At 37.8% G+C, this 23,799-nt stretch overlaps 1 protein-coding gene across 2 annotated transcripts; it reads right to left on the reverse strand.

The window, feature by feature from the left end:
• Positions 1-1,208: 1,208 nt before the first annotated feature.
• Positions 1,209-22,394, reverse strand: LOC146452872 (regulator of telomere elongation helicase 1-like). Of its 2 annotated transcripts, none has more exons than XM_085097457.1 (36): positions 22,208-22,394; positions 20,720-20,936; positions 20,034-20,127; positions 19,647-19,728; positions 19,142-19,202; positions 17,813-17,888; positions 17,185-17,269; positions 16,569-16,634; positions 16,161-16,296; positions 15,583-15,624; positions 14,961-15,039; positions 14,737-14,834; positions 14,530-14,588; positions 14,259-14,321; positions 13,735-13,819; positions 13,245-13,377; positions 12,768-12,881; positions 12,030-12,070; positions 11,611-11,696; positions 11,444-11,521; positions 10,894-10,971; positions 10,459-10,545; positions 10,058-10,117; positions 9,169-9,408; positions 8,734-8,926; positions 8,066-8,181; positions 7,936-7,980; positions 7,011-7,085; positions 6,353-6,385; positions 6,129-6,200; positions 5,552-5,617; positions 5,261-5,339; positions 5,088-5,162; positions 4,614-4,679; positions 3,987-4,069; positions 1,209-2,668 (listed from the first exon to the last, which is right to left on the reverse strand). In XM_085097457.1, the coding sequence occupies exons 1-36, from the start codon at positions 22,307-22,309 to the stop codon at positions 2,576-2,578; spliced, it is 3,258 nt and encodes a 1,085-aa protein (XP_084953583.1). In that variant the 5' UTR covers positions 22,310-22,394; the 3' UTR covers positions 1,209-2,575. The 2 variants fall into 2 exon arrangements, with proteins under 2 accessions (XP_084953583.1, XP_084953584.1); XM_085097458.1 differs by having other exon boundaries at positions 1,210-2,668; positions 8,066-8,175.
• Positions 22,395-23,799: the final 1,405 nt, after the last annotated feature.

Raw genomic sequence — 23,799 nt, forward strand, 5'->3', positions numbered from 1 at the left:
GCAAGGAATTATTTTGCGATGCATTTTTGAAGGTAGAATCATTCTTAATCATTTTCGTGCGTACGGGTTCAACTTGAAAATACTTAAAAGTTGCGTTTTTTCCACAAGTGTGACCTCTGACCGACCGTTAGAGCTGAGACGTGAGCTGCAAGATTACTTTTCCTGATCCAATAATTAATCACTTTTATTCACGCAATTGGTGAGTGAAAACTGTCATTTATTACATCCATTGGCACATACATCACCCTTAGACAGAAGAAATTCAGCCATAGCAACGTATCACTCACACTTTGTAACAGTCAAACGTTGAGCCCTATAGAAAACGTGGTTTGAATCTGGTTATGCCACAGTTACAAGGTATATGACAGAACATAGACAGCTTACAAAAGATTTAGCTGTCGAAAGACTTGCAATCAGTTCCTGTTGATTATTCACGCAAACACAAAAAGTACGTTTCACCTCGGGGTTTAACATGCTACTGTTCTGTAAGTGGAGGAAACTTATAATTCCAGTTGGGATTGAGGTGAAAGCCACAGAAACAACAGTCAATAGTTTAGAAGTGTTTTAATGAGCTGCTATACTCGTCAAAATGCCCAAATGGGTCACACGTTAGTTGTAACAACTGCTGCAGCCGGGTATAAACAAACGAACAAACAAACACCCCCCCCCCCCCAAAAAAAAAAAAAAAGAAAAAAAAAAGGAATTCACCGCTAATGAGATATCGTTAAAATACCAGTAATTACTAGTACTAATTGAAGAAATGTATGGATTAGATGTTAAAAGTTGAGTGTCAACGTCTTCAATATTTTAGTTAGATGGACAGCAAGAACTCTACTGTATATGGCTGATGCAGGAATGGAACTCAGAGGAAGGTTGGCCGGAACTGATTGCCCCTGGCTTACAGTACAATTGCATTGGTAGGAATCCAATCAGCTAAATATGATATGATAATAGGATAGCTATAATACAGTCAAGTACTAACGACATCGAAACTCCAGAAATAAGCTGATAAACGTGTCACTGAAAGAAAATTGGATTGGAAACGTGACCATGCTAGAACTGAAAGTATAAGGATAGGGAGGAAAGAGGGGGAGGGGAGGAGTACGCTGATAGGGACGGGGGAGGGGAGGGGTGGAGTGCGCTTATAGGAAGGGGGGGAGGGGTGCACTCACCGTTTATCAACAGAGAAATGACCATGTATAGCCTTCATATGCCGCTCGCTGGTTTCAGTGAGTAGTTTCGCATTAGCATCCAAGGCCAGAATTGTTTTGCACTATTCTTATCTATGTTCTCATTTTATCAAGAAAAGACAAACACGAATTTTACTTTTGCCGTTTGCCTGTTTCTTTCTATTATTAGTAGAGTGTTACAATAATGAAAGGAGCCGTCCTTTTTGTACCGGCTGAATACTAAATACATTATACTCGATATTCAGTTCACCCCATATAGGTATATTATAATCTGTCCATTTGCTTTCATGACTTGCACGCTTGAATAATACATAACAATTCTAGTCCCGGCTCCTTTTGTAAAGACGCTTAGGGGAATAAATAAATTCCACAATTTTGGCTCGTATCATTCGTCACAACAACAATGCGTGCGTCAGTATATCAAAAAACTATAATGTAAGAGAAGTTGGTATTTTTCTATTACAAGTTTCCGTCGTGAAGGTTGCCTTCTATGTTTAGCTTGTGAGATGGCATCTATCAGACAAGCTAACGTACACTTTAGGTTACCTAACTTGCTGGGTCGCAATAAACAACTTAATTCCATACTCAGCAAGCTCGTTTATTAACGCACCTTACAGTAAAGAGTGATTTAGAGGCCCCACCTTATTCTAATCTCACAATCTGTAAGTACCAATGGCTTAAATTCCTCACCACTTCATTTGCCCCTCAAACAATCGCAGCCTATAAGTCATTCAGTCCCACTTCAACAAGTAGAAACTCGTAAGTCCCGCCTTCACTTCAGTTACTATCTGCAAGAGGGATTATTTCGCGTCTCTGGTAATACCACCAACAAACACTGAACTGATAAAACTCCACTGAGGGCTGGTTGTACGATAAACCTAACCTCTTCTCCAATCAGACCACCCACTCTTAACATCTGCTAACCATAAAATCTGCAGGGGCTTATATAGTAGCCAAATGTGATATGGTATTATAAAGTTACTCAACCAATGTTCAAACACGAACTAAAAAGGTCGCGTCGCACGTGTGTTGTGTGCTCTTTTAATACATTTTATCATAAGTTTTGACATTCTGATAATTCATTTATTAGCGACGTTAAATAATACATTACATATGTGCATATTAAAGTTTCTTTTTTTTTTTTTTTTACATTCATCAGTTTTTTACGCGTTGCTTCTTTATTTTAGCTCCAGCCCCCCGTTTTGGTAGAGGGGGCAAGGGGGGGGGGGGGGGGGGAGAGGGTAAAGGAGAGGAGGGGGGGGGGGGGAAACAATTCACTGTGCCCTAACAATGCTCCGTAACTTTTCCATGATACTTCCAGTTAATTTAACTATCTTTTTTTCCCAGTAAGCCAAACAAACATCATGTTTGTGGGAAGTGTTCCGCTATAAGTTTCCGCCGTTTAGATGTTTCGTCACGTTTAAAACTCCTGATTTAGCATCCACCAGACCAGCTGTGGTGTATCCAAGCTTGCCAACCTTCAGACAAAAAATAAACAACAACTTCGCTTCATGCTGTATATCATGTCCCCCCACTGTCCCGTCCCGTCCCTCTGTATTACCCCCAAACCCAGTCCCGCTACATGCAATCCTATGTTAATACCAATTTTTTTGAATGCGGGTGACCACACGACGCAGAAATAAACTGTTCTGAATACGTTTCGTTGCTGGATCTCTTGTAGTAAAATGGACGTGCCAGACGTCACTTAACGTGTAAATAAACCAAAGGGCAATTTATTTACTTCAACTTGTACCACTATAGTCTTCTTCAGGGCCAGAGTTTATACAATCAATGTTAATATGTTAATACCCTCTCTACTTCAGAAGCCCCGCCCAGCGATGTCAAGTCTAAAACACCCCATTGAAATTTTAATCTTCCACAGACTGCTTCTTAGTAGCGCTCTCTTCTACTAAGCCCGTTATCTTCAGGAAATCATTTCTTCCTCCCCACTTGTTTACTAATGGTTCTTCGATTAAAATAATCTCCCTCTCACCATCCTTTAATAAACACTTCAGGGGATTTATAACGAATTTCTGGTCGACAAAATCTCACGAAAAAACAAGTTTTCGCAGCCGCTATGATGTACTGACCACATTAACGGCCATTAGGCGGCGCACGTTGAGGTTACTCACTGGTAACACTAAAAGCTAACACACGGAAATATCCTGGGAATTACCACCATACAAAGCAGTGTTTTCACAAATGATTGTTTAGAATAATGCATTCAGCTTTTCAAAGTGTCACATCCAAAAGACCATTATTGACCATTTTATCTTAATTCCACATCCCAGAAATAACACTTGACCTGAATATTCAAGAGGTGCTCAGGTTATTCAGTGGACAAACCCTTCATTAACAGAAAACATAAATGCAGTGCACGAACGGCGAACATGCGAAAGAAAGAGATTCACTGGAGATGCGAATAATTTTATTTCGACACGGTCAACTTATAGGACTTTAAAAACGAGAAAGTATGACTAGAATAATTACTATTACTGGAGATTAAAACTGACTACAATAACTACTTCTAAAACTAATGTAGAAATGGTACTTAATTAATTTAATGCGAGCCTTCTTTACATAAGTGCCGTGTAAATCACCGGACGAATTGTTTGCAGCTAGCCCTGAAGACTCCAAGGGAGTTAACCTGCCGGAGCTCAACGTGAAGGCAGTTCACGAGAACTGCCCCTCAGTAACTGAAATTATTTTGCATACAATTTGTGCGGAGAAGGGGAATAGCGAGTTTGCGAGGAGAAAGATTTTTTTTAAAGCTCCACAAGGTTATTAGTACGTCACCTTTTCTTTTCCGTCTGTTTTCATTATCTTAACGTCCAACTCCTTTTCGTCTGTTTTTCGTTTCTTGCCAACCCTACATTCATCTGAAAGTAGAACATGGCACTCAAGTAAAACAGCCACAAAACATAGAGTTTCTAGACTTTCTAAACCATAACAGATAACACAAGCCCTTCCTCCCGTACCCTTCTGGAGGGGGGGGGGGGGGGAGGGTGGGGCGACCAGCACCGTTTGCAACGTCTTACATGGTTGGCCGGGGGGACGAAAGAACGAACAACAGAACAATGCTCCCAATCCTAAAAAAACCCGCAGTTGTAGGTTATCAGGGCCCGGTGAAAATAGTGCTTTTGAAAGGTGCAGTCTACTGCCCCACACCTCCCCGGAAGGGAAGTCATTTTATTTCAGCCCTAAAAATAGTGGAGTGGGAGCTTTATTCTAAAGAAGCCTTCGGTTCCTCTATTTTCTTCATTGTGAATAGGTGTCTTTAGTGAAAAAGTTCAGCATGGCCTCCTGAAGAGAACTATGGCAGCAACTCCCGAGCCTCTAGGAAAAGTCTGTGGGTGGTACATGTAATGGGGGGGGGGGGGGGGGGGGTTGTGGGTTTTAGACAGACTCTTTAAGTTGACGTACCATTTTCTAGTCGGAACTCTTCTCTCTTTCTAACTTTAAGGCCAGCTGTGTAGTGTGGTGGGACTTCTAGAGAAAAAAAACAATAACGTTTTACATAGCGTGGTTGGAGTAAAAAAAATAAAGGAAAATAAAGCAAGTCTTTTTTCATTTGATCTAATAACCATCTGGGTAGTAAGAAAATTTATTATATCTCTCAGTTAGTACGCGCGGTGTGATTGGTCAATTTTGCGGGACATATTTCACTGTACGGCCCGCTAAACTTTCTCGCGCGTCCAACTAACCTCGGAGATCTTCTGGCGCGCAATCAACGGGGAAAAACGAGGATCCGTAACTTACAGTACGAACCGAGAAAACGAGGTTAGTAAGAGGCATATACTTCTGTTCTTGTCAAGTTGACAGAAATCCATTGGGTGGTCTCGTTTAGAATTGTTTTCAGCCGACATTATATGGCAGCCATCGTTGAGGTTTTCTAACCTGAGCCCGTGACATCAGTGTACGCTTCAAAGTACCGCATTTTGTCTGCTGGGTCCCGGATATAACTTGAAAAACCTGATGAAAGCAAGAAACGTAAGACTACTTTCAAGGACACACCGAAATGCAACAATAACAAGGGGAAGACATGAATCTTTAAGCGCAGACCAGCTTACCGAGCAATAACGGATGTTGTTCCTCGTTCCTTGTGAACAGAGGTTTAAGTCCATCTATAAGCAAGTCCAAGTTACGAGTCTAAAAGGGCAACAAGAAAACAACACCTGATTAGAAGACAAAAACTTGAGTGAAGCGCGCATTGTAAGCAACAATAGATTAGAAAAACACTTGAATAAAACATGGACTAACAGTTCAGCAGGGAGTAGTCTACAGTGACATTCATCATTCAGTAAGAAGCCTTCGTTTGCAAAGCCGTAAAAATATTTTGGGGGGAGGGGGTGGGGCTATACCTGTTTGTAGTCATTAAGAATCTGTGAGAATGTTCTGTAGTGTTCATCGCTGAGGGATTGTTTCACCTGCAAGAAAATACCAGTCCCTCGGGTTAATATGCCGAAAATACATCAAATGGAAACCGATGGTATCGCCACTGTAGTTGAGGTATGGTAAATAGGGTTCTACTAATGTATGTACTACGGTAAGTGATTAGAATGCCTGCGTTAAAAACCTCAGCCTCTCAACCAAGTATTTAAGTTTCTTGTAAGATGTATGCAAGACTTCGCACGCACACACTCCCTTTCGCATGCGCGCTTTTTAATATTTCTCTTTATGTTTGACAATCTTGTTTTATTGATCTAAGCCCGCGTCTTGACCGCGGCTTTCGTCAGGGAAGTTAATAATCAGAAAAATTACTTAAAAAGTCTGTTTACGAAGATTGAACAAAATCAGAAATACGCTTTCTTGACAAGTGTGATTTTATTTATAGTTTAGTGTCAGTACAGTCTAGTTTACGATCCAAGCAAACAAAGTGATTACAGAGTTTACTCTACCTACAAAGTACACCCAGCAACTGAATTTGCGACTACTCACCTTCATTATGTAATTCTTGGCATCGCTAAATTTCTGTGCCTTGGAGGGCGGAAACATTTGTTGAACTCCACTCTGAAATAATACCAATTTTATCAAGTAGGACTAATGTAAACACGGGACATCAAACTTTATTATTTTAACCCTACAATCTTTGGTAGCAATGGAGTGATTAAACATCAGTTTGATTATAAAATGAGTAAAACATTGCACAGGATTACACCGACCTGCCTCGGCATCTCCTCTTTAACTTTCACAACCTAAAAGAGCAAGATATACATAATTACCATGGCCATGCAGGGAGGCCAAAAAGCCGGCTCGGATAAGAATCATTAAGAGGGTGCAACTTCATCGCACATGACACGATAAACTGAAACTCGTTTCGCTATAACATGAAATCGGTACATTACACTATTGAAGTCGGACATTACTAAAAGTCGATTCGCCATTATACGTCGCAATGGCCGTCGAAATGGTTCCTTTAGCCTGTAACAGAAATATGGTGTCGAGACGCTAAAGAATCTAGCTGTGATACGTTCGCCCTAACCAATTTAGCTCCCGTTCCTTTCGTTCGCCTTAATTTAATACTCTGTTGATGGTCGCTAAAAAAGAGTAGAGAAGTAAATTACCTGAGATGTAAAAATGGAGAAACAGAATTGCTGTCAACTTAGGTCAACTTTGCTGTTGTTTCTTTCAGTGAAAGTATATGCAATTCATCTTGCGATTAATTTGCACGCCATTCATTGGAGTCTATTGGGGAAAGTGTAGACTGGACATGTGTGAAATTCCAGTGAGTCCATCATCCATTCATCAGATTTGATGGTCAGAGTGGAAGGAAGGTGTTAATGCTGTAAATAATGCTTTTAAAAGAATGTTCTCGGTTACCTTTAAAACTTTTTTAGGCTTGGATGGAATTTTTGTTTCTTTTCTGTTCATAATGGCTTCTGATAGCGTTCTTGCCTATAAAGTGTAAACAGTTAGTTGTTGGATGTCACGTTTTACTATTGAATCCCACACGTCTTATGAAATAGACTGAAAATCACAGGGGACTCAGACAGCTTCTGCGGGCTCCATGTGTTAAAAATCACCCTGTTTCAGATGTCGTTGGGTTCACTTAGTGTTTTGCCCTTCACGTATAACAAACAGAACAGTGAAACATTGAAATGTCAGTAAAATGGCTTACAAAGTGTCATTTTCAAAGGCAGCAAAACGCGAAGAACGTCCACTGAGCCCGCACAATTTACGATAGACAAGCTGCTTAGCAACATGAAGCCATGTTTGGGTCCCTTATAGGTTACAGAGAAAAGCCGAACAATGGTCTTGCATGAAGACAACCACATAATCATTATGTAAAGAACCGACTTACTGCCCACCTCCAAAAATCCAGCGCCGCTCCCCGAAAAACTATTCTAGTTAATGTCGAAAAAGCGGTTGTTGTTTATTCCAGCTAACTTACGGCACGCTGCCCTTCACCTCACTGACTCAAATTAGGATCACTTCCAGATGGTCTAATTCAGTTCACAAAATACTCTTTTTTTTTAAGATTCATAAAATTAGACTTGACACTAGAGTGAAACAAAATTTCCTGGTCTTTTTTTATTTTTATTATTAATTAGTCGTCATCTCTCCAACTTGAAATAGTTTACGCTACAACTGTCCCTGCTGTTTAAGGCTAATCTGTTATAAATCACTCATCTGCGATCTGATTACCGTCACGCGCGTCAGTTAATACAAGAATTATATTCGACATCATGTTCTGCTCTGGTTACGGATTACAGACGAAGGAATGTGCGTCCGGCGGTGCTCTTACCTTCCGATCAGAACTTCCTTTGTGTACATCAACTTCACGAGCAGTCTGCAATACACAAACAACAAAACTTTCAATACAAGTACTCAGTGTAGTTTGGAATCTGACAGAGGAACTGAGCCAGTTAGTCTACCTCTGAATTCATTAAGGACTCAATCAAGCTGGCTTGCTTTGTGTTGTTCACTGCTTCTCTTACTCCGGTTGACTTGTATTCATACTTGAGGCGAAGAGAGGAGACTGGGGCTGAAACTGTCAGGAAACAGCGCAGTAAATGTTACTGGTACGAAAAAGTAAAATATGTTACTGAAATTTTGGGATCTATATCTGATTGGTTCAGAATTCGTTTTAAGCGAGTCAGGTTATTGCACGCACAGTAGACCACCAATGTTTATTTTTTAATTTTGTTGTTTTGGCTCCGAAAAAAACCCATTAGTATCGTTGGAAAGAGCATCTCTAAATTACCAAACTTCATACCCTTGCTAGAAGTAAAGAAGGTGAATTATTTTTTTTTACACTGTACACCGGGCAGGTAGGATTTGAGCACTTTACTCAACAACACTCACTGAGAAATTATTTTGAGATGAATTATTTATTGACGGTTTTCTTGTTCATTAATACGTTACTTTTTTCTCTTGAAGCCAAATACAAAACTGAGAAGAACCGGTATACAAGATGGAAGACACCGAAGTTGAGCGAGAACAGAGGGCAAAACAGCACAGATACACCTGCGTCTAGTGTTAGGATCAAAAGAAAAATGTGTGAAAGTACATTCATGACTTGCGTATTCAACTGATTTCATACCTTCCCTCGGGTGGTTGTTTGTCGTTCCTGCTGCGACTTCTATCTTTCTACTTTTATGGCAACTCTGATCTCTTGTCAGAGCATCCACAGATTTTTCACTGGCAGCGGTCGTGGAAACTATGGATGGCGGCGTAAATTCCGTCTTATTGGAATGAGTTTTTAATGCTTTGAACTTCATCGCGGACTTGTCTACCTAAATATGAAAAAAATGGATAAGAGGACGAAACAAATACAAAGAGCAACACCTATTATTTTTCCCCAAAACGGCATCAAAAACTGATTAAAGAAAGAGCGGCAAGCAAAGGAGAAAAAAAGAGAAAAAAATTTTGATTGAAACAACAGCATGAACTGGAACAACACATACAAGAATAGCAAAAAATCTGGAACTGAAGCTTCTTTGAATTTTGTTAAATTTCAAAGACAAATAACACGTACCATTTTATCAGCTGAACGAAAGAAATGTATCAGGTCTCTTTGAAGTGAGCCAAACTCATTATAAACTTTTACATAAGACTTCATCCAGGCGGGTAGCTGGTGAAGAGCATCCGGGTATGTGAAACGAACGTCACACAGTAAAATGGCGCCAAAATCCTGCTTGTGACGGATCACACGCCCTACAGCTTGATTGACAGCTCTGGAAGCTTGTTGACGGTACCACTGCCGACCGGTCAATCCCTGTGTGATATCAAAAATTAGCCATCATTTACCACGGTTTATTGCAAATGTGCAAATATGATTGGCTCATTCGTTGTTGACTATTCGCTGTTATCGCATGACAGTCCGTTGGATAAGAACAAGCGCGCGCTCTGATTGGCTTCTTACTAGTAGGCTATAAGTTCAGAGTACAGAGGCTGTACGAAATGGATGGTGTACAAAAGGCGTCAATGACTGAAAAGTTTCTCTTGATAACCGTAAGTTACTAACATTTCCCGCGATACAGGGGTGCCTATATTGTTTTTGCTATTCACATATTCAGCTCGTGCATGAAGAATATTCGTCTGAACGATAGCTATGCGCACATGTCCGACTCGACTTCTTGGAATAGTTTCGATGAGCGGTTGTCAAAGTAGCCTCTCACGTAGTCGTTTTTAGGGGAGTCGTATAACCCACAGAAGGGCGACAGCGTGGGTGGCTATAGTCAAAGTTGTGAATTCGCTCTGGGTCAACTCGGCTTCGTGGCTTCAATATTTAAATACACATTACCAGGAGCCATAAACTGATTATGGTTCCTGACATTACCTACTTCTAGCATGAATTAGGAAAAATTTACTAGAAAAAGGTCTGAAGATTGCAAGAGAAAGAAAAAAGATTAATAAGCATATACCTTGGTCGAGCTTCCCGCTTTCTGAAGGTTTTCGTCCAAAAAATTCATCTTTAACCGAACCTAAGCACAAAATCAAAATTACACTTTATGATGAATATCACTCTTGATCACTTAATCATCCACTTGACGGTCACAACAAAGGTCACTCACCGGAAAGAAAAAAAAACAAACAAAACAGATGAAATTCTGAGCGATAGTCGCCCTCTCCTCTCAGTTGATTTAGAATTTATATCTGGGAGCAAAGTTTGCTGATTGGAAGAACAGCGGTTTCTGGTTTCTAATTCTTTTTTTTTCCCAGAGGTAAAAACACTGACCACAATTGGCCATGTTTTCGTTGATGACGGAGAAGTACACATGTTTCATAACTTTAACTTTGTTGTACAACGCCTTTCGGACTTTACCTTGGGATCCATTTTTGGAGGGAAAGGAAGACCAGTAATCACCACTGCACGACCGTTAATATCCGCAAAGTCTAGTCCCTCGCTGACCTGAAATCATGTGTGATTGGAATTAAATTGGATTAAGCACTGCATAGAGCACTGTATAGGCAGATATTCTGCATAGTGGTGCTAAATGAGCACGAACCAGAAGCGCGTGTCACTTGCGGCAGAGAAAAATGAGACATTTTCTGACCTCCCTGCATTGACCGCGCCCATGCTGAATTAGAAACGTCAAACCCCTTGTTATCATTATGTAAGTCGTTCTGTATGGGAAAAAAACAATGTGTCGGGTTTAAGTATGGCCCTCGACCCTCAGGGGTGTTGCAGTTTATTCACCTGGCCGTTAAAAACATGAAGGAATGCTCAATGCGAAATTTACATTTGTCAACTCTGTACCTTTCCTCGACAAACAGCGAAAAACGTTGCAGCATTGTAGTTGGGATCGTTAATCTTTTCATAGAACCGCTCCATGGTCTGCGGGAAGAAAACGTGAAATGTAATGTAAGTTTTTATCTTTTCTTCCAAGCACAGTTTATATATTGTCACTCTTCATTTATCAAGGTATGTTAAAGTTGTCGCAGGTCGCAAGATTACTTTCATCACAAGAGATTTTTGTATGCACGTTCCAGTTTTAAACTTTGCACAAATTTTGGCAGAGATACGCAGAGAAAAATTATTAAGTTGTAAAACTGGTGAAATATTTTGGCATCAAATAGCCAAATGACCTTAAGCAGGCACATGACTGATCAAAGGTCACAAATTGGGGTCCAAATTACATGTAGGCTGATACAGAAAACGGAAAAAAAAGGAAACAAAAAAATTAAATGAATAAAAAAAAACTATTGCAAATGTATGAACTATTTCACAGTTACTGCAATGATCCACAACTGACCGGCTGCATAGAAAAATATCATTAACTTGGAATATTGACTAAATGACAAAAAACCTCAACAAAGTCTCCTTTTCCTTTTGGTTCAGCAAAAAGAGGTTTGTGTTGTTCCAATCTTGACCAGGTTCCAGAGTTCTGTGAAAAAAAAAAAAATATTACTTTCTCCCGAAGCAGAACTCCAAAACGAGATGAGATGCTGGATGCCTTCATGTCAAATGTTTTACCTGCCAATGTTCCAGACACTTGTTCATGACGGGATAGGAAGGAAAAAACACCAGCAAGCCATTTGGAACAGTCCGGGCAAAATTAACTGTGAAAACACAGGGTAACCATGTTCAATATGAAATGAAAATATCTTGCAAAAACACTGGGGCAAACATAAAGTGTCTGACGTAATAATAATTTATAGACCAGTGAATCAAGGAAACCTTTCTACAAAGTCTAACTTCAAATCTATGAATAAACAACTCAAACAACAAAGTGGGTTCGTTTGTTGACAGTATTATGTTTTTTCTTCAATATCAACCACATTTGTTTGCATTCGACATTGAAGAAGTAGGTTTTGGTGTTCGGGTGGGTCTGTCTCAGATTAGCCCTACCTCACATCTGTAGATGTTACACTGTTCAATCCCATGTTACTCACCAATTGCATTTCCCAATCCTGTCATGTACTCCACAGTAAACCTGCAGAATATGTTTTCTTAAAGTAAGAATGTTATAGCAACTTGGGAAAATTTATTCCAGCGTATATTCCATATAGTTGTCAGAGCCTCGTAACACCTGTTATGGCTGAATCCCTGTGAAAGAACCTTGATGTTACTGGTGATGTTGATATTTGTAGGTTCAAATTCCCAGAATGCAGCAAGATTGTTACAGGTGTGAAGCTCAGGGCAACATGTGACTCAAAATGTAATGATAGTCTTGATTGTTGCCTAAAACAACTCCTGACAACAAAACAAACATTGTGATGGCACCCATGACCTTCGTTAAAGAAGGTATTCATATTAGATGGAACAACAATTGTGCGCCTGGATTTCTTTCCAACATTGCAATATTTTTTCATCATGTGTCATCTCTCATTTGCACTAAACCATTTGAAACCTGGAGAAAGCTTACACATTTGTAACAAATTAGAGCAAAGAACAAGGAGAGCAACAAGACTGCTAGGAAGGACTTAAACCACGATCCAGTGACTTTAGAGTCCAACCCACTAACCACAATGGCCATGGGTCCACAGTGGAAACTACTTTATGGTGTGAATTGTACCACTGACCCTTCATTTAAAAAAATGGTGAATTTCTTGTCTTGTGTTCAACTCAGGACAGTTCTTGTTCATTTATTAAATGTCATAAAATTGTCCGTGTCTGTATCACATGCATACCTTGTTTCATAAGAGGAATTTAAAGTGGCCCCATCAGGTGCTTTAGTGACCACGCCCACCATCATCTGATGCCGTTCAATGACATGAGGGTTTTCAAGTTGGATCGGGAATGAACTGCAAGACAACATTAACAAGCACAAGAAATTACAGCAGGTAGAAAATTTGAACCCAGCTGCACTGCAACTTTGTTAGAGACAACTTAACATTGTAAATGGCCAAGTAGTTAGGGTGCTGGATTAGAAATGATTGTGGTTGGTTCCTATTGTGGTTTGACATCTTCCAAACGTATTAGTGATATGCAAAAGAGCAAAAGAACAACAAGCTGAAAAAGCAAACAAACAAAGGGAAATACTGTATTTATTTGATTAACCACCCTGGGTGCTTATTATTTTTATTTTCTGGGCCCATGAGGGTGGACTCTTACTCAAGGTGGGTGCTTGCTGCCCATATCAAAAAACTCTAATTTGCTGATCTTACATTTGCATTTCAGCTCTGAATGAACTGATTGGTGATAAAGTTCCACTTGTCAGCAAAACTGAGCGTAGTCCATGCGAATTAAGATCCCTCATAGCATGTCCTGGACTGAAACACCAGTAGCTTAATGTGCGACCTAAAAAGTATATTGAACATCATATTGTTAAAATTTTCAGCGACAGCATAATTAAATTATTTTACCCTGAAGATAAAATTAAAAGGCAAGTATAAACTAATAATAAAAACAGACATTTCCATGTCATCATGACGTCATTGTCAAGGTTACGGTGCCATGATGCTACAGAAATGTCAGTTTTTATCCTTACATTTTACTTGTCTTTGCATTAGAGGAGAAGTCATGCAGGGAAGGTTGAATGGCTTGTCAAGACATTGTACATGATATGGTGTGACTGAGGAGGTCTAATGAAGACAGAGAGTTGCTTTGGTACTTTGTTATTTTGTTAAATGTGGGCATGCAAAAACTTTTATAAACCTCGTTTGGAAAGGTTTGATCCTGTAGTCCACACATCCAGATTCTTCTTTTTCTTATTAGTGTCTGCCTCAAGCTGAATATGAACCTTGTGTCAAAGAAAAAAACAACAAATAAACTTTACATTTAATATAACAACAAAATAATATGTCGTCAAATTACATCGATTTGCTGAAGTGATCTCAATCATGTGATTAAAAGATCACAGTAACAGGTGTTTAAAACCAAACAGACACAAGCTGAAGCATCTTTCAAAATGACATCGTATATCACTGTCTTGTATTACTTGTATTATGCATAGGCTGAAAGTAGATTAGAACTTGAAATAATAGAAAAGAGAAAAGAAATCTTCATCTCGCTGTTTGAGTGAAGCCTCATGTATATCTGTAAGTAGAACAGTTATCCATAGCACATGACTAAGTACAGACACAGAATTATAAGAAAAACTAAAAACAAAGTTTGACAGAGCAAAGCTTTTGTACTTTGACTGACGTTTTCTGTTCTCTGCTGCAACTTTTACAAATTACCTTGAAAAACTTTGATGAATCTGCATTCCCATGCTGGTGTGAGGTATCTTTACTGAAAACAACCTGAACAAAAGATATATTGTCATGAAAAAAGGGCTAATATTATTTTATATTTGTATGGAAAGGGCAAGTGTACCAGTGAGACAAGAGGTTACATGATAATGGTAAAGCCAGTGTGTCTACTTCAAAGAACTGAACACTCATCAACTGGCCCAAGATCAATGCCAGCACTTAGCTTTGGTTTAGTGAAATATTAAGAAGTACCCTCTACCTGCAAAGCATCAGAAAATTTCTGCAAAGCAAAGTGTTTTCCTTTAAATTTCCTTGTATCTGCATTTAAAAGAAAAAAAGAAAAAAAAAAGGAATTAACAACTTAACACATAAATATAAATTAAAATTAAATGTAATTATGTCAGAGGGAGTGCTATAAGGCAAAAACCTACAAGAAATTAAAGAAGTATCAATATGGCAGCCTTACCTCCAACTAATAAAGTATTACATTTCTCCAAAACCTCCAGAACTTGATCTTTGGTGGACAAGTTAATATTGAGTTTGGACAGAAGTTCAAACATAAAACTGGGAAGAAGAAAATATAAAAAATGTTAGATAGGTAACATGTTTGCATTTAGCCTTCAATTTTTGCAGAAATACTTTAAAACATTTTTTTGAAATACTTAAATTTAGAAAAAACTTAAAGCAAACCTTCCAGCCTTTGTTAATCCATCTCCATTTTTTGGCAGTTCCTGCATATCAATCAACTTCTCAAGTTCCATAAAAAGTGCTGCAAGAAAAAATCACACCAGTTGTGTGCTGTGCCATTGTGGCAAGAACGTCTTTTTTATCAGTTAGTAACAACATTTTGACATATTTTTTACAACTTTTTGATGGCTACAATTTTAACTGGTCAACAAGGACTTTGGGTTGCAGGGTCATGAGCATGAGAATGAAAGTTGTCAAATTCACCTCAAACAGTTCACATGTTTTGATTGGCTAGTTTTCCAAATGGGAATGGTTACAGCACACAATGCTGCATGTACGTATCTTCAGTTTTGTACTGAACAACAGAACATACAGAAATGAATATATAGACATACCTAGAAACATTTGTAACTTTGCTTTCTTTAACATATTTCTTCCTTTGCAACCCATCGTAATTACTAACTAAAGTTGGCAGGTAGCGACGATAAAATTGAACAACTGAATCATCATGGGCAATTCCTTTATAAAATGTGTAGTTAATGACTTCTGAATGATATCTTACAAACTTACTCACCAGCCTAAATTTTTGTTAATTTCATAACATGTAATTGTCCATAGTACTTACATTTTAGGTGGGCAAGGTCTTCCTTGCTTATGTCCACAACAGCTTAAAAGCAAAAAAAGGCAAAAAACAGTCAGCACAGTATTGTGAGCCATTACATTATCATGGTTCTGCAATCCAAAAACATTACTACACAAGCCAATGTTTCTTCAAATCCTTATTTTAGGAATTATTGACCAGGTATTAAGCAATTCATTTATTATTCATTTAATTATTTAAACAATTCCTGTCATCCATTGGTGTTGGATGGTAACTATATCCAGCTAGACTTGTGTCCAGTGGTCAATAATTCATCTCCTTAATACCATACAAACAACCAACTGGTAAGCCTATAGGCAGTTGGGGATTCTTAATAAAGGCCAATTTAGTTGTTACAATAATACTATAAAAATTATATACATTATACAGTCAAGCTTGTTGTCATCATGTCACATGTTAGAAACTTCCTCCATCCAAATACCATATAATTATGTCATGTTTGTTTACATATTTGTTTCATACAGAACTGACTCCAACAAGCTGTAAGTTTTAAACATAAAGTCATATGTCAAACAAATTTTCACTAAAGAAAAGTAGCACACCTGCTCCTTCATCAACATTCAACTCATTATGCTCACGGCACTCAATGATCTCAATGCACTGTGCTACATCCTCTACACATGATGCAACATCAAAAGATGTCAAATCAAACGAAGCAGAATCTTCGCACGTTTTCTCCTGGAATAACAAAATAATATTTATTATTTATTATTATAACAGCAACCTTGCCACATACAATATGTACTTGAAAACACGTTAGAAATGTCATTTTTAATGAGCAAAGATTTGATGTCATTTTGAGGCTAAAGAATATCTTCACATAATGTAGAAGCTTATAAGTAATCATTTTCAAAAGTTAATTAACAAGCATTTTAAATATATTGATCATAGTTTTAAGATTAGTTTATTGCTGTCCCCTGAGTAGTTGACAGGTTTGTTTGTTTTCTTACCAAGTTATGTGCCTCATCAAACAGTATTATGCTGCCTGAGATATCCACATTGTTTGCCTTTCTGGACTGAAAAAAAAAAGACAGAGATTAATAGCAGCCATTGAAAATAATACACAACTATACCTTAGTTTATGAATTGAATTTTAAGAGGAGCAAATGCCTGACGAATATTTTAGTCCAAAAATGTTTAGTGAAAAGGAAGTTTACGTGATAAAAAACCCTAATACCAAATAGATTTAAAAGCTTACAACTACACATTTTGTACTGTATAATTTCTGACAATGACAGTTGACACAGTTGAAACATGTCAAGACTAAAGAGTGTTGTGTAACTTCTATTAAAATGTCAACTGACACAAGCCATTTCTGTCAAAACCTCCTCCCATGTGCAGTTGCCACAAAACGTAGGTACTAGGCGACAGATTGCACGTCAAAGGTCATAGGTTACAGGTCACAAGACACCCTGCACGCGAATTTGAGTTTAATAAAATTTAACATAAGCCATCACATTTTTATTTATTGCAAATGAATTTAAATTCCTGATTTGCGTATCTACAATCATATACTTGCATTTGTTTGCCTGAAAGGGCTTTAAAAGATACAAATTTCAAACCTACTTTGGCATCAAGGAGATAATTGTAGGGCATAAAAATAATATCTGCATTCGTCTTGAGTTCTCTGGCCATGTAGTATGGGCATGCCCTGGGGAACAATGAATAATAAAACTTTTTCTCATACTATACAACAATCATACATTCAGATGTTTTGGTATTTGAAGAAAAATTTCCCTACTTACCGTTTTAAGTAAACTCAAGCACTTTTCATTGTCAAGTTACATGATTGTATAAGATTTCAGAACAAAACATTTAGAATAAAACGAGTCTAATGAATAAGACTAAATAATTCTATCTCTAACATAATAATAATAATAATCATTTCTTAAGCGCAAATTCAACTGAAGTTTTCAAATGCGCTTTACAAATGGTATTAATTAAACAATATATATAGTGTTAAAAAGTAAACTGTAAAAGCATAAAAATTAGATCATAAACATCATGCTAACTAATTCTGTTAAAAATTAAACATCTCTCTGTCAGCGAATGCTGTTTGACTAACCATTGGACTTATTACTATGAAAATATCATGAAAATTACTAGACTAGTACAAACTTTTGAGGTAATTTGATTTGCCTAAATCCATTCTTGAAGTGTAAGAGAAAATTTTGTCACTAGAACAAAACTTCACCTGTGCTTGTTTCCACGTTCCACTAAGTCTTCAATGTCAAGGATACCTTGAGTGAAGTCTTTGTTGGCCTTGTTGGCTGCAAAAAATAATGAAACACAAATACACCTATGAAAAACTTGTTCATTAAATACATGAAAATACTGACATCTTAGCCTGAAAATTAACCAAACCATCACATTTCTTATCTTTGGCAAATCAATATCATCTGCATCAAGTCAATTTGAATACGACTATAAATTTGTTGCTTTATCAATATACATCTGTTGAATCCCTGTTAAAACAACAACCCTCAGGAACTACTTACAAATTAGTTATTCTAGAGACAGTTTGATTGAGAATTGATCCAAACAGGATTTCACTAAACATCACACTTAAGAATTGGTTATGGATGCACGCGGGAAGTTTGGAGAGCACGAGAGAAGCGTAAACTCTAGCTTCTTGAGTGCTCTCCAAACTTCCCAAGTGCATCCATAACTCAATATACGCACAGCTAAAAGCATGAGCCAATTCTTTTATAACATAGTGAAAATAAAGTAAACGATTCCTGGAAAACAGGTTTTGTTCCTGATTAATAACAAAAAACTCTGATCAAAAAAAAAAGTTAAAAGTGGTTTCCATATTGGTTTAATCTTAATGTTTCATTCACTTCGACAAGCTCTTTAAATATACATTTTTTATGGTGTTGTCTCTCTGTAAAAAGTTCTTTTATAACATAGCGCGCGCATGCTTCCTTCATCTGACTTGCACACGTCATCGGATGGACGCACTGCCGTGCGTATGTTGAGAAATATACCATGATGACGCCAATAGAAATAAGATTAGGATGCGCGCGCGCTATGTTATAAATAAGGAATGGTCATTTATAATTCCGATTGATTTTTCTACTACTTTTAAAAATTTTAACTAATTTTCAGTAACATTTTTCTGTACTAAAAATTTGCAAAGCTCCCACTGGAGAACAAACTGAAACAGAGTGGACATTTTCCATTTGTCACAACTGGCCAGTCAGACTGGTCCGTTCATAAACGGAATGTTCCAATTTGAAGGATAAGTTTTCAGCTTGTCCTTCAATTTCTTCAAAATAGTGCGTATCAGTTTCAGAGTGATTATGTTTCAAGGTTTGCAGTACCATCCCATCAAATTGACACATTTGATTTACACACTAATCATTCTGGCCAGCCAGTTCTGGTAAATGAAAAGCATTCAATCTCTTCAAAATGGTAGATGACTTCAGTCTGGACATTGTTAGTTCTGAAAGTTGGTGCTCTGAGAGGTATTTTCTAACATCCTAGATTTTAACATAATACTCTGTTGACAGTTACACCACACCTTCCAAATTGTTGTGAAAATGACAAGTTCTTGCCTGGACTTTAGCTCTGCACATGTGCACCTATTATCGAAAGAAAAAAAAAAAAGAAGAAGAAGAAGAAGGCATTGTTCCTTATTTAGCTAATGTGCTGTATTGAAAGAAAAAATCAAGAAAAATTGACAAAAGTAAAATTCATGATGGAACAGTAAAGGGAACTTACTAAACTGGTTTTGCTTCTCCCAATCAGTTATTTTGTTCTTAATCCTTTCAGCCCCAATATCAACAGGTACATTCTCCTCACTGTCAATATTAATATGTATATTCTCCTCACTGTCCTCCATATATTTTTTGTTACTAGTTGGGAGATTTTGTATGAAAATCAAGACATTTCATCTTTGGTGATCATTTTCTTTATTCTCCTGACTTATATGTTTAATCAAGTAGTGATATTATGAGGAGAAATTGTATGTTGATCACACTGGGGCCTAAGGGTTAATTCAATGGTCAATGGATCTCTTTTCTCACCTTTGCAGAATTAGTTTCCTGTTTGAGTACTTCGCTGTTAATACAAAGTTGTTCACGCGACCCAATGATGCTGACTTTTGGCCTTTGATATAAAGGTAACAGTGAAAATCAGTAATTTCATACCACTGAATACATTGTGGTTTAAATGTCTTCATGGTTTGAAATCTTACAAAACAGTTTGATATAAATTTTAGGATCTTACATATGCACATGTAAGATGAACTACTATCCCCGTGTTCTTATTGATAATATTTCAGATCCTATTGATAGGATCCGGATATTGACAACGATCTCAGAAGATTATCAAAGGCAGGATACCTTCACAGGGAATATTACATGTAACTGTTGTTTTAGTTTATTTCTAATGTGTTTATATCTATAACATACCTGTAGATGGTGTTTTTAAGTTCTTGCACAGCTTGTGAGAGTTGTGAGTGTGTTCTTGAAGCATACAGAATTTTTGGAACCTCAAAAAATGATGCTGTAATTCAAAGAGAAAACAACATTCAGCTGCTCAGACAATCTGTCTTCTTTAAGTTAAATTAGAATGCAAAATCAATTATATTTCATTTTTTCTACTTTTGACACTTCAGGACTACCATGAAATAACTCCAGGTATCAGAAACTGGAATCAGGGAACTCCGTATATCAAGTCCCACATCCCAACCCACTTGGCCACAATGCATTAAATAAGAATGTCATTTTGATTTTATTAATAATTATTACTGACTATTCTCCGATGAGCATGTGAGCATTTAAACATGCAATATGTACACTACAAATTGTTATTATAATTTAACTGTCTTCTAACAGAGACAGTGGATACACGCAAACTTTTGCAATGAATAACTTAAAAAATAACAACAAATAATACTAAATCAAACAAATAACTCAAGAGATATCAGACTACTTTAACATGTTGAGTGTAGAATATAATCCTGCTCCTATCTCAAGCCAAAGCCTGTCTCCATGGATACTGTTGTTAAGTAAGACTGATTTTTATTTGTCATTTATGTTAGAGAATGCATCACCAGGATGTTATTTATTATTTTCTTATAATTTAAAAAGAATACCTTTGTCACTGTCTGTCGCACCCCAGGAGTCACCTTTAGCAGCTTGTTGTAGTTCCTCACCCAGTGTTTGCACAAAATTTGATCCACTCTGATCAGTACTTAGCCTCTGGTTAAGCTGTAATTGGGCCACATACGTTTCTCGCCATGCTAATGTTGCACATAACAAGCACAAAGTTTTCCCTGTACCAGTTGGACTCTCAAGAATACCATTTTTCCTCTGCAGACAAAAGTTATGAAGGAAACTCATTCAGGATTATGACTCGTACTTCACATGAGCTTAATCAAATTCAAATTTAGACCAACCCAAATTAATTAATTAATTAATCCTGGCTGAATTGATTCAGACGCCGAACTTAATTCAGCCCAAAATTAATTCACTGAAGCATATATACTATGGCTGAAGAAAATTGTGGATTTGTAACAATTAATGCATTTGATTCAGTTCATGTGAAGTATGGCATCTGAATCAAAGCAAGTCCACAGCTGTTTTTCCCGGCTGAGCCAGGTAGGAAAAACAGCTGAGCTGATCTCAATAAGATCAGCCATTCTTAATTGATTTGGACACCATATACTTCACATGAACCTAATTCATTGAATTTGTTTGGCTCGTGATGTACCGTGTCTGAACCAGGTCTTACATATTATACCCCTTGAGGCAACACCCACCCACTTCAGGATGGAGTGAAAGCCATGGATCCCAGGGGGGGTACTCGGGTATATTAGTGATGGGGACGTGCAAAGACCTTTTCTGGGTTTGAAATTTTCGGCTTGGGACTTTTTTTGGGTTTGAAATTTTCTGGTGGACTTTTTTTGCCCTTAGGCAGTCTGCCTAAAGTTTTGTGACAGATGCACGAGGAATGAATAAAGTCAGACGCATGAAATATCTTGCATTCTCTTGGTGTTTTGTACTTTTATTGTTTTTGATGCTTAAAAAATTTGGACTTTTTTGGGGTTTTCCTTAGCGTGACGGGACTTTTTTTGGGTTTCAAAATTTGGCCTCATTCGCACCTCCCCGTAACTAATATACGCGAGTACCCCCCCTGGACCATGGATACCTTTTCCTTCACTGTTTGAACCTCTTGGGCAAAACCTGGATGATGTTTTTGTCTCGCTGAATTTTATTAGTTAATACAAATTTCACGTGGCCATGTCATCATCTTGAAACGTTTTTCCAGAGAATAAAAAATTGCAAGCAAGATATTCCACTGATGGTTTCCCAAAAAAAGAACCTAATAATTAACAATTCACTCAAACTTTGAGAAGTATATAAGCTTACTTTTTTTAATTAAAGAACGTTCAGTGTTTTTTACATTTCAACTAACTACACATAAAATGCCGTCACAATCGTACCTCTCCTTTAGGCACAGAATAGACAAAGGATCAAACTTTTCAATCGACAGCGCGCACAGTCAACTGACTAAACGAATGTAAGCTTGAATGTGCGAAACAACAGTTTTCGACATTTTTAACCCGTTTTAAATATCTTACCTCTTGCAAACACTGGATCACTTTTTCCATGTAAGAAACTTGACAGTCATAGGGCGGGAAAGGGAAATCAACATCCACACCTCTAATCTGTATCTGAACCATAATTTTTTCAAGCAAAATAAAGATTAAAATAAAATGAAATGAAAAACAGAGTTCTAGGCAGCAACAAAATTCCCGCCATCTTGAAAGTGTTTGCAACAGCAACCAGGCCTCTCAGCCTCGGTTTCGGGTTATAAGAATGTGTGACAACCTCCGTGACAGCTGGAAACTTATAGACTGCAAGCAGTCCCTCTCTGGATAGTTGAGAGGTCGCGCGAAATAGCCGAGCGCGAAAAAAACTGGAGCAAACGAGCGGTGATTAGATCTTTCACAGATCCTGCGTATACTTGCAGCATTTTCGTTGTGCGGTTCCTTACAGATTGTTCAGCAGCTGAAAATTATGGGAGTACCCCCCCCCCCCCCCGGGCCTACGACTGACCTGTTGCAGGCGTTCACATACAGCAAACGACAGAAATGACCATGTTTACCCTGCATTTACCAGTCGCTGTTTTCAGTCTCTCTAAATTGAGTAGTTTAGTGTATCAAAGGTCAGAATTGCGCTATTCCCATTTATGAACTAAGTGTTTGGTTTTTCAAGCAAACTTAAACGCAAATCTCACATTTACCGTTTGCCCGTAAATAGGGGATTCTAAATCCCCTGGTCTAATCTTTCTGTAAAAAAAAAAAAAGAAGTATTTTGCGAGCGGGAAAAAGCAAGGAAAGACTCGGAGGCCCGGGGGGGGAGGGGTTAGTCCCCTTTCTGGCTGTACGGGGACGTGCCGCTGGTACGCGAGTCTGTCCTGGACCCGTCCTAAACAGGGTATGGTTGCAAGACTGTCGTTGAGTATTTGGCAATCCGAAATCAGAGACGTTTATCTGTATTTATTTCAGTGAACAATGCTTCACGTCAATTGTTTCCACCTAAGGTTCACCGCTGAAATTTTGGGATTTTTCGCCATCACTTCTAGGTAATACATTATTTTATCTGAAAATACAAAACTGAATGCAAGGCTGGCACTACGGCAAAGGGCAGATTTATTGGTGGCCAATATTTCGACTAATAGAATTAGTCTTCCTCAGGGCCAGAGCTATACTGAAGGAAAATATAATAACGGCTCCTTAAATTAAAGTTTGAAAAATACATGGAAAAACATGATTGGCTAACACATGATATGATGACAGCGTATTTGTAAATATGAGATAACAAAAATATACTAACGGCTCCTAAAATTAAAATTTGAAAAAATATATGCAAAAAAATGATTGGCTAATACATGACATGAAGACAGCGTTCTTGTAAATATGAGATAACAAAAATATAGAAGTGTATAATCAAGGTTCAGCGTTCGTTTTTCCTGTTAATGCCTTCTGGAGATAACGTTTTCCCTCTATGAATTAGAAAAGCCTCGCGTGCCTTCCTAACAAAACGAGGCTATAAAGACCGTTTTGTGAAAGAACAAATCTTAAGAGCCAAACAGATACCCAGAAGTGAGACATTACAGGAACATAATCATGATAAAGATAAATCCAACACCCCAGTCCCCTTCACCATC

Source organism: Pavona decussata, unplaced genomic scaffold (assembly GCF_977016875.1).
Source record: "Pavona decussata unplaced genomic scaffold, jaPavDecu1.1 SCAFFOLD_366, whole genome shotgun sequence".
NCBI lineage: Eukaryota > Metazoa > Cnidaria > Anthozoa > Scleractinia > Agariciidae > Pavona > Pavona decussata.

What these genes read in the sequence shown, in the direction of transcription:
- LOC146452872 (XM_085097457.1), bottom strand. Translation starts at nt 22,309, where the DNA reads ATGGTTCAGATACAGATTAGAGGTGTGGATGTTGATTTCCCTTTCCCG. An exon ending in TTTTCACAACAATTTGGAAG is followed by an intron (nt 17,889 to 19,141) that starts GTGTGGTGTAAC and finishes TATTTTTTGCAG; the next exon opens with CCAACAAGGCCAACAAAGAC. An exon ending in TTCTTAATGACTACAAACAG is followed by an intron (nt 5,340 to 5,551) that starts GTATAGCCCCAC and finishes TTGCCCTTTTAG; the next exon opens with ACTCGTAACTTGGACTTGCT.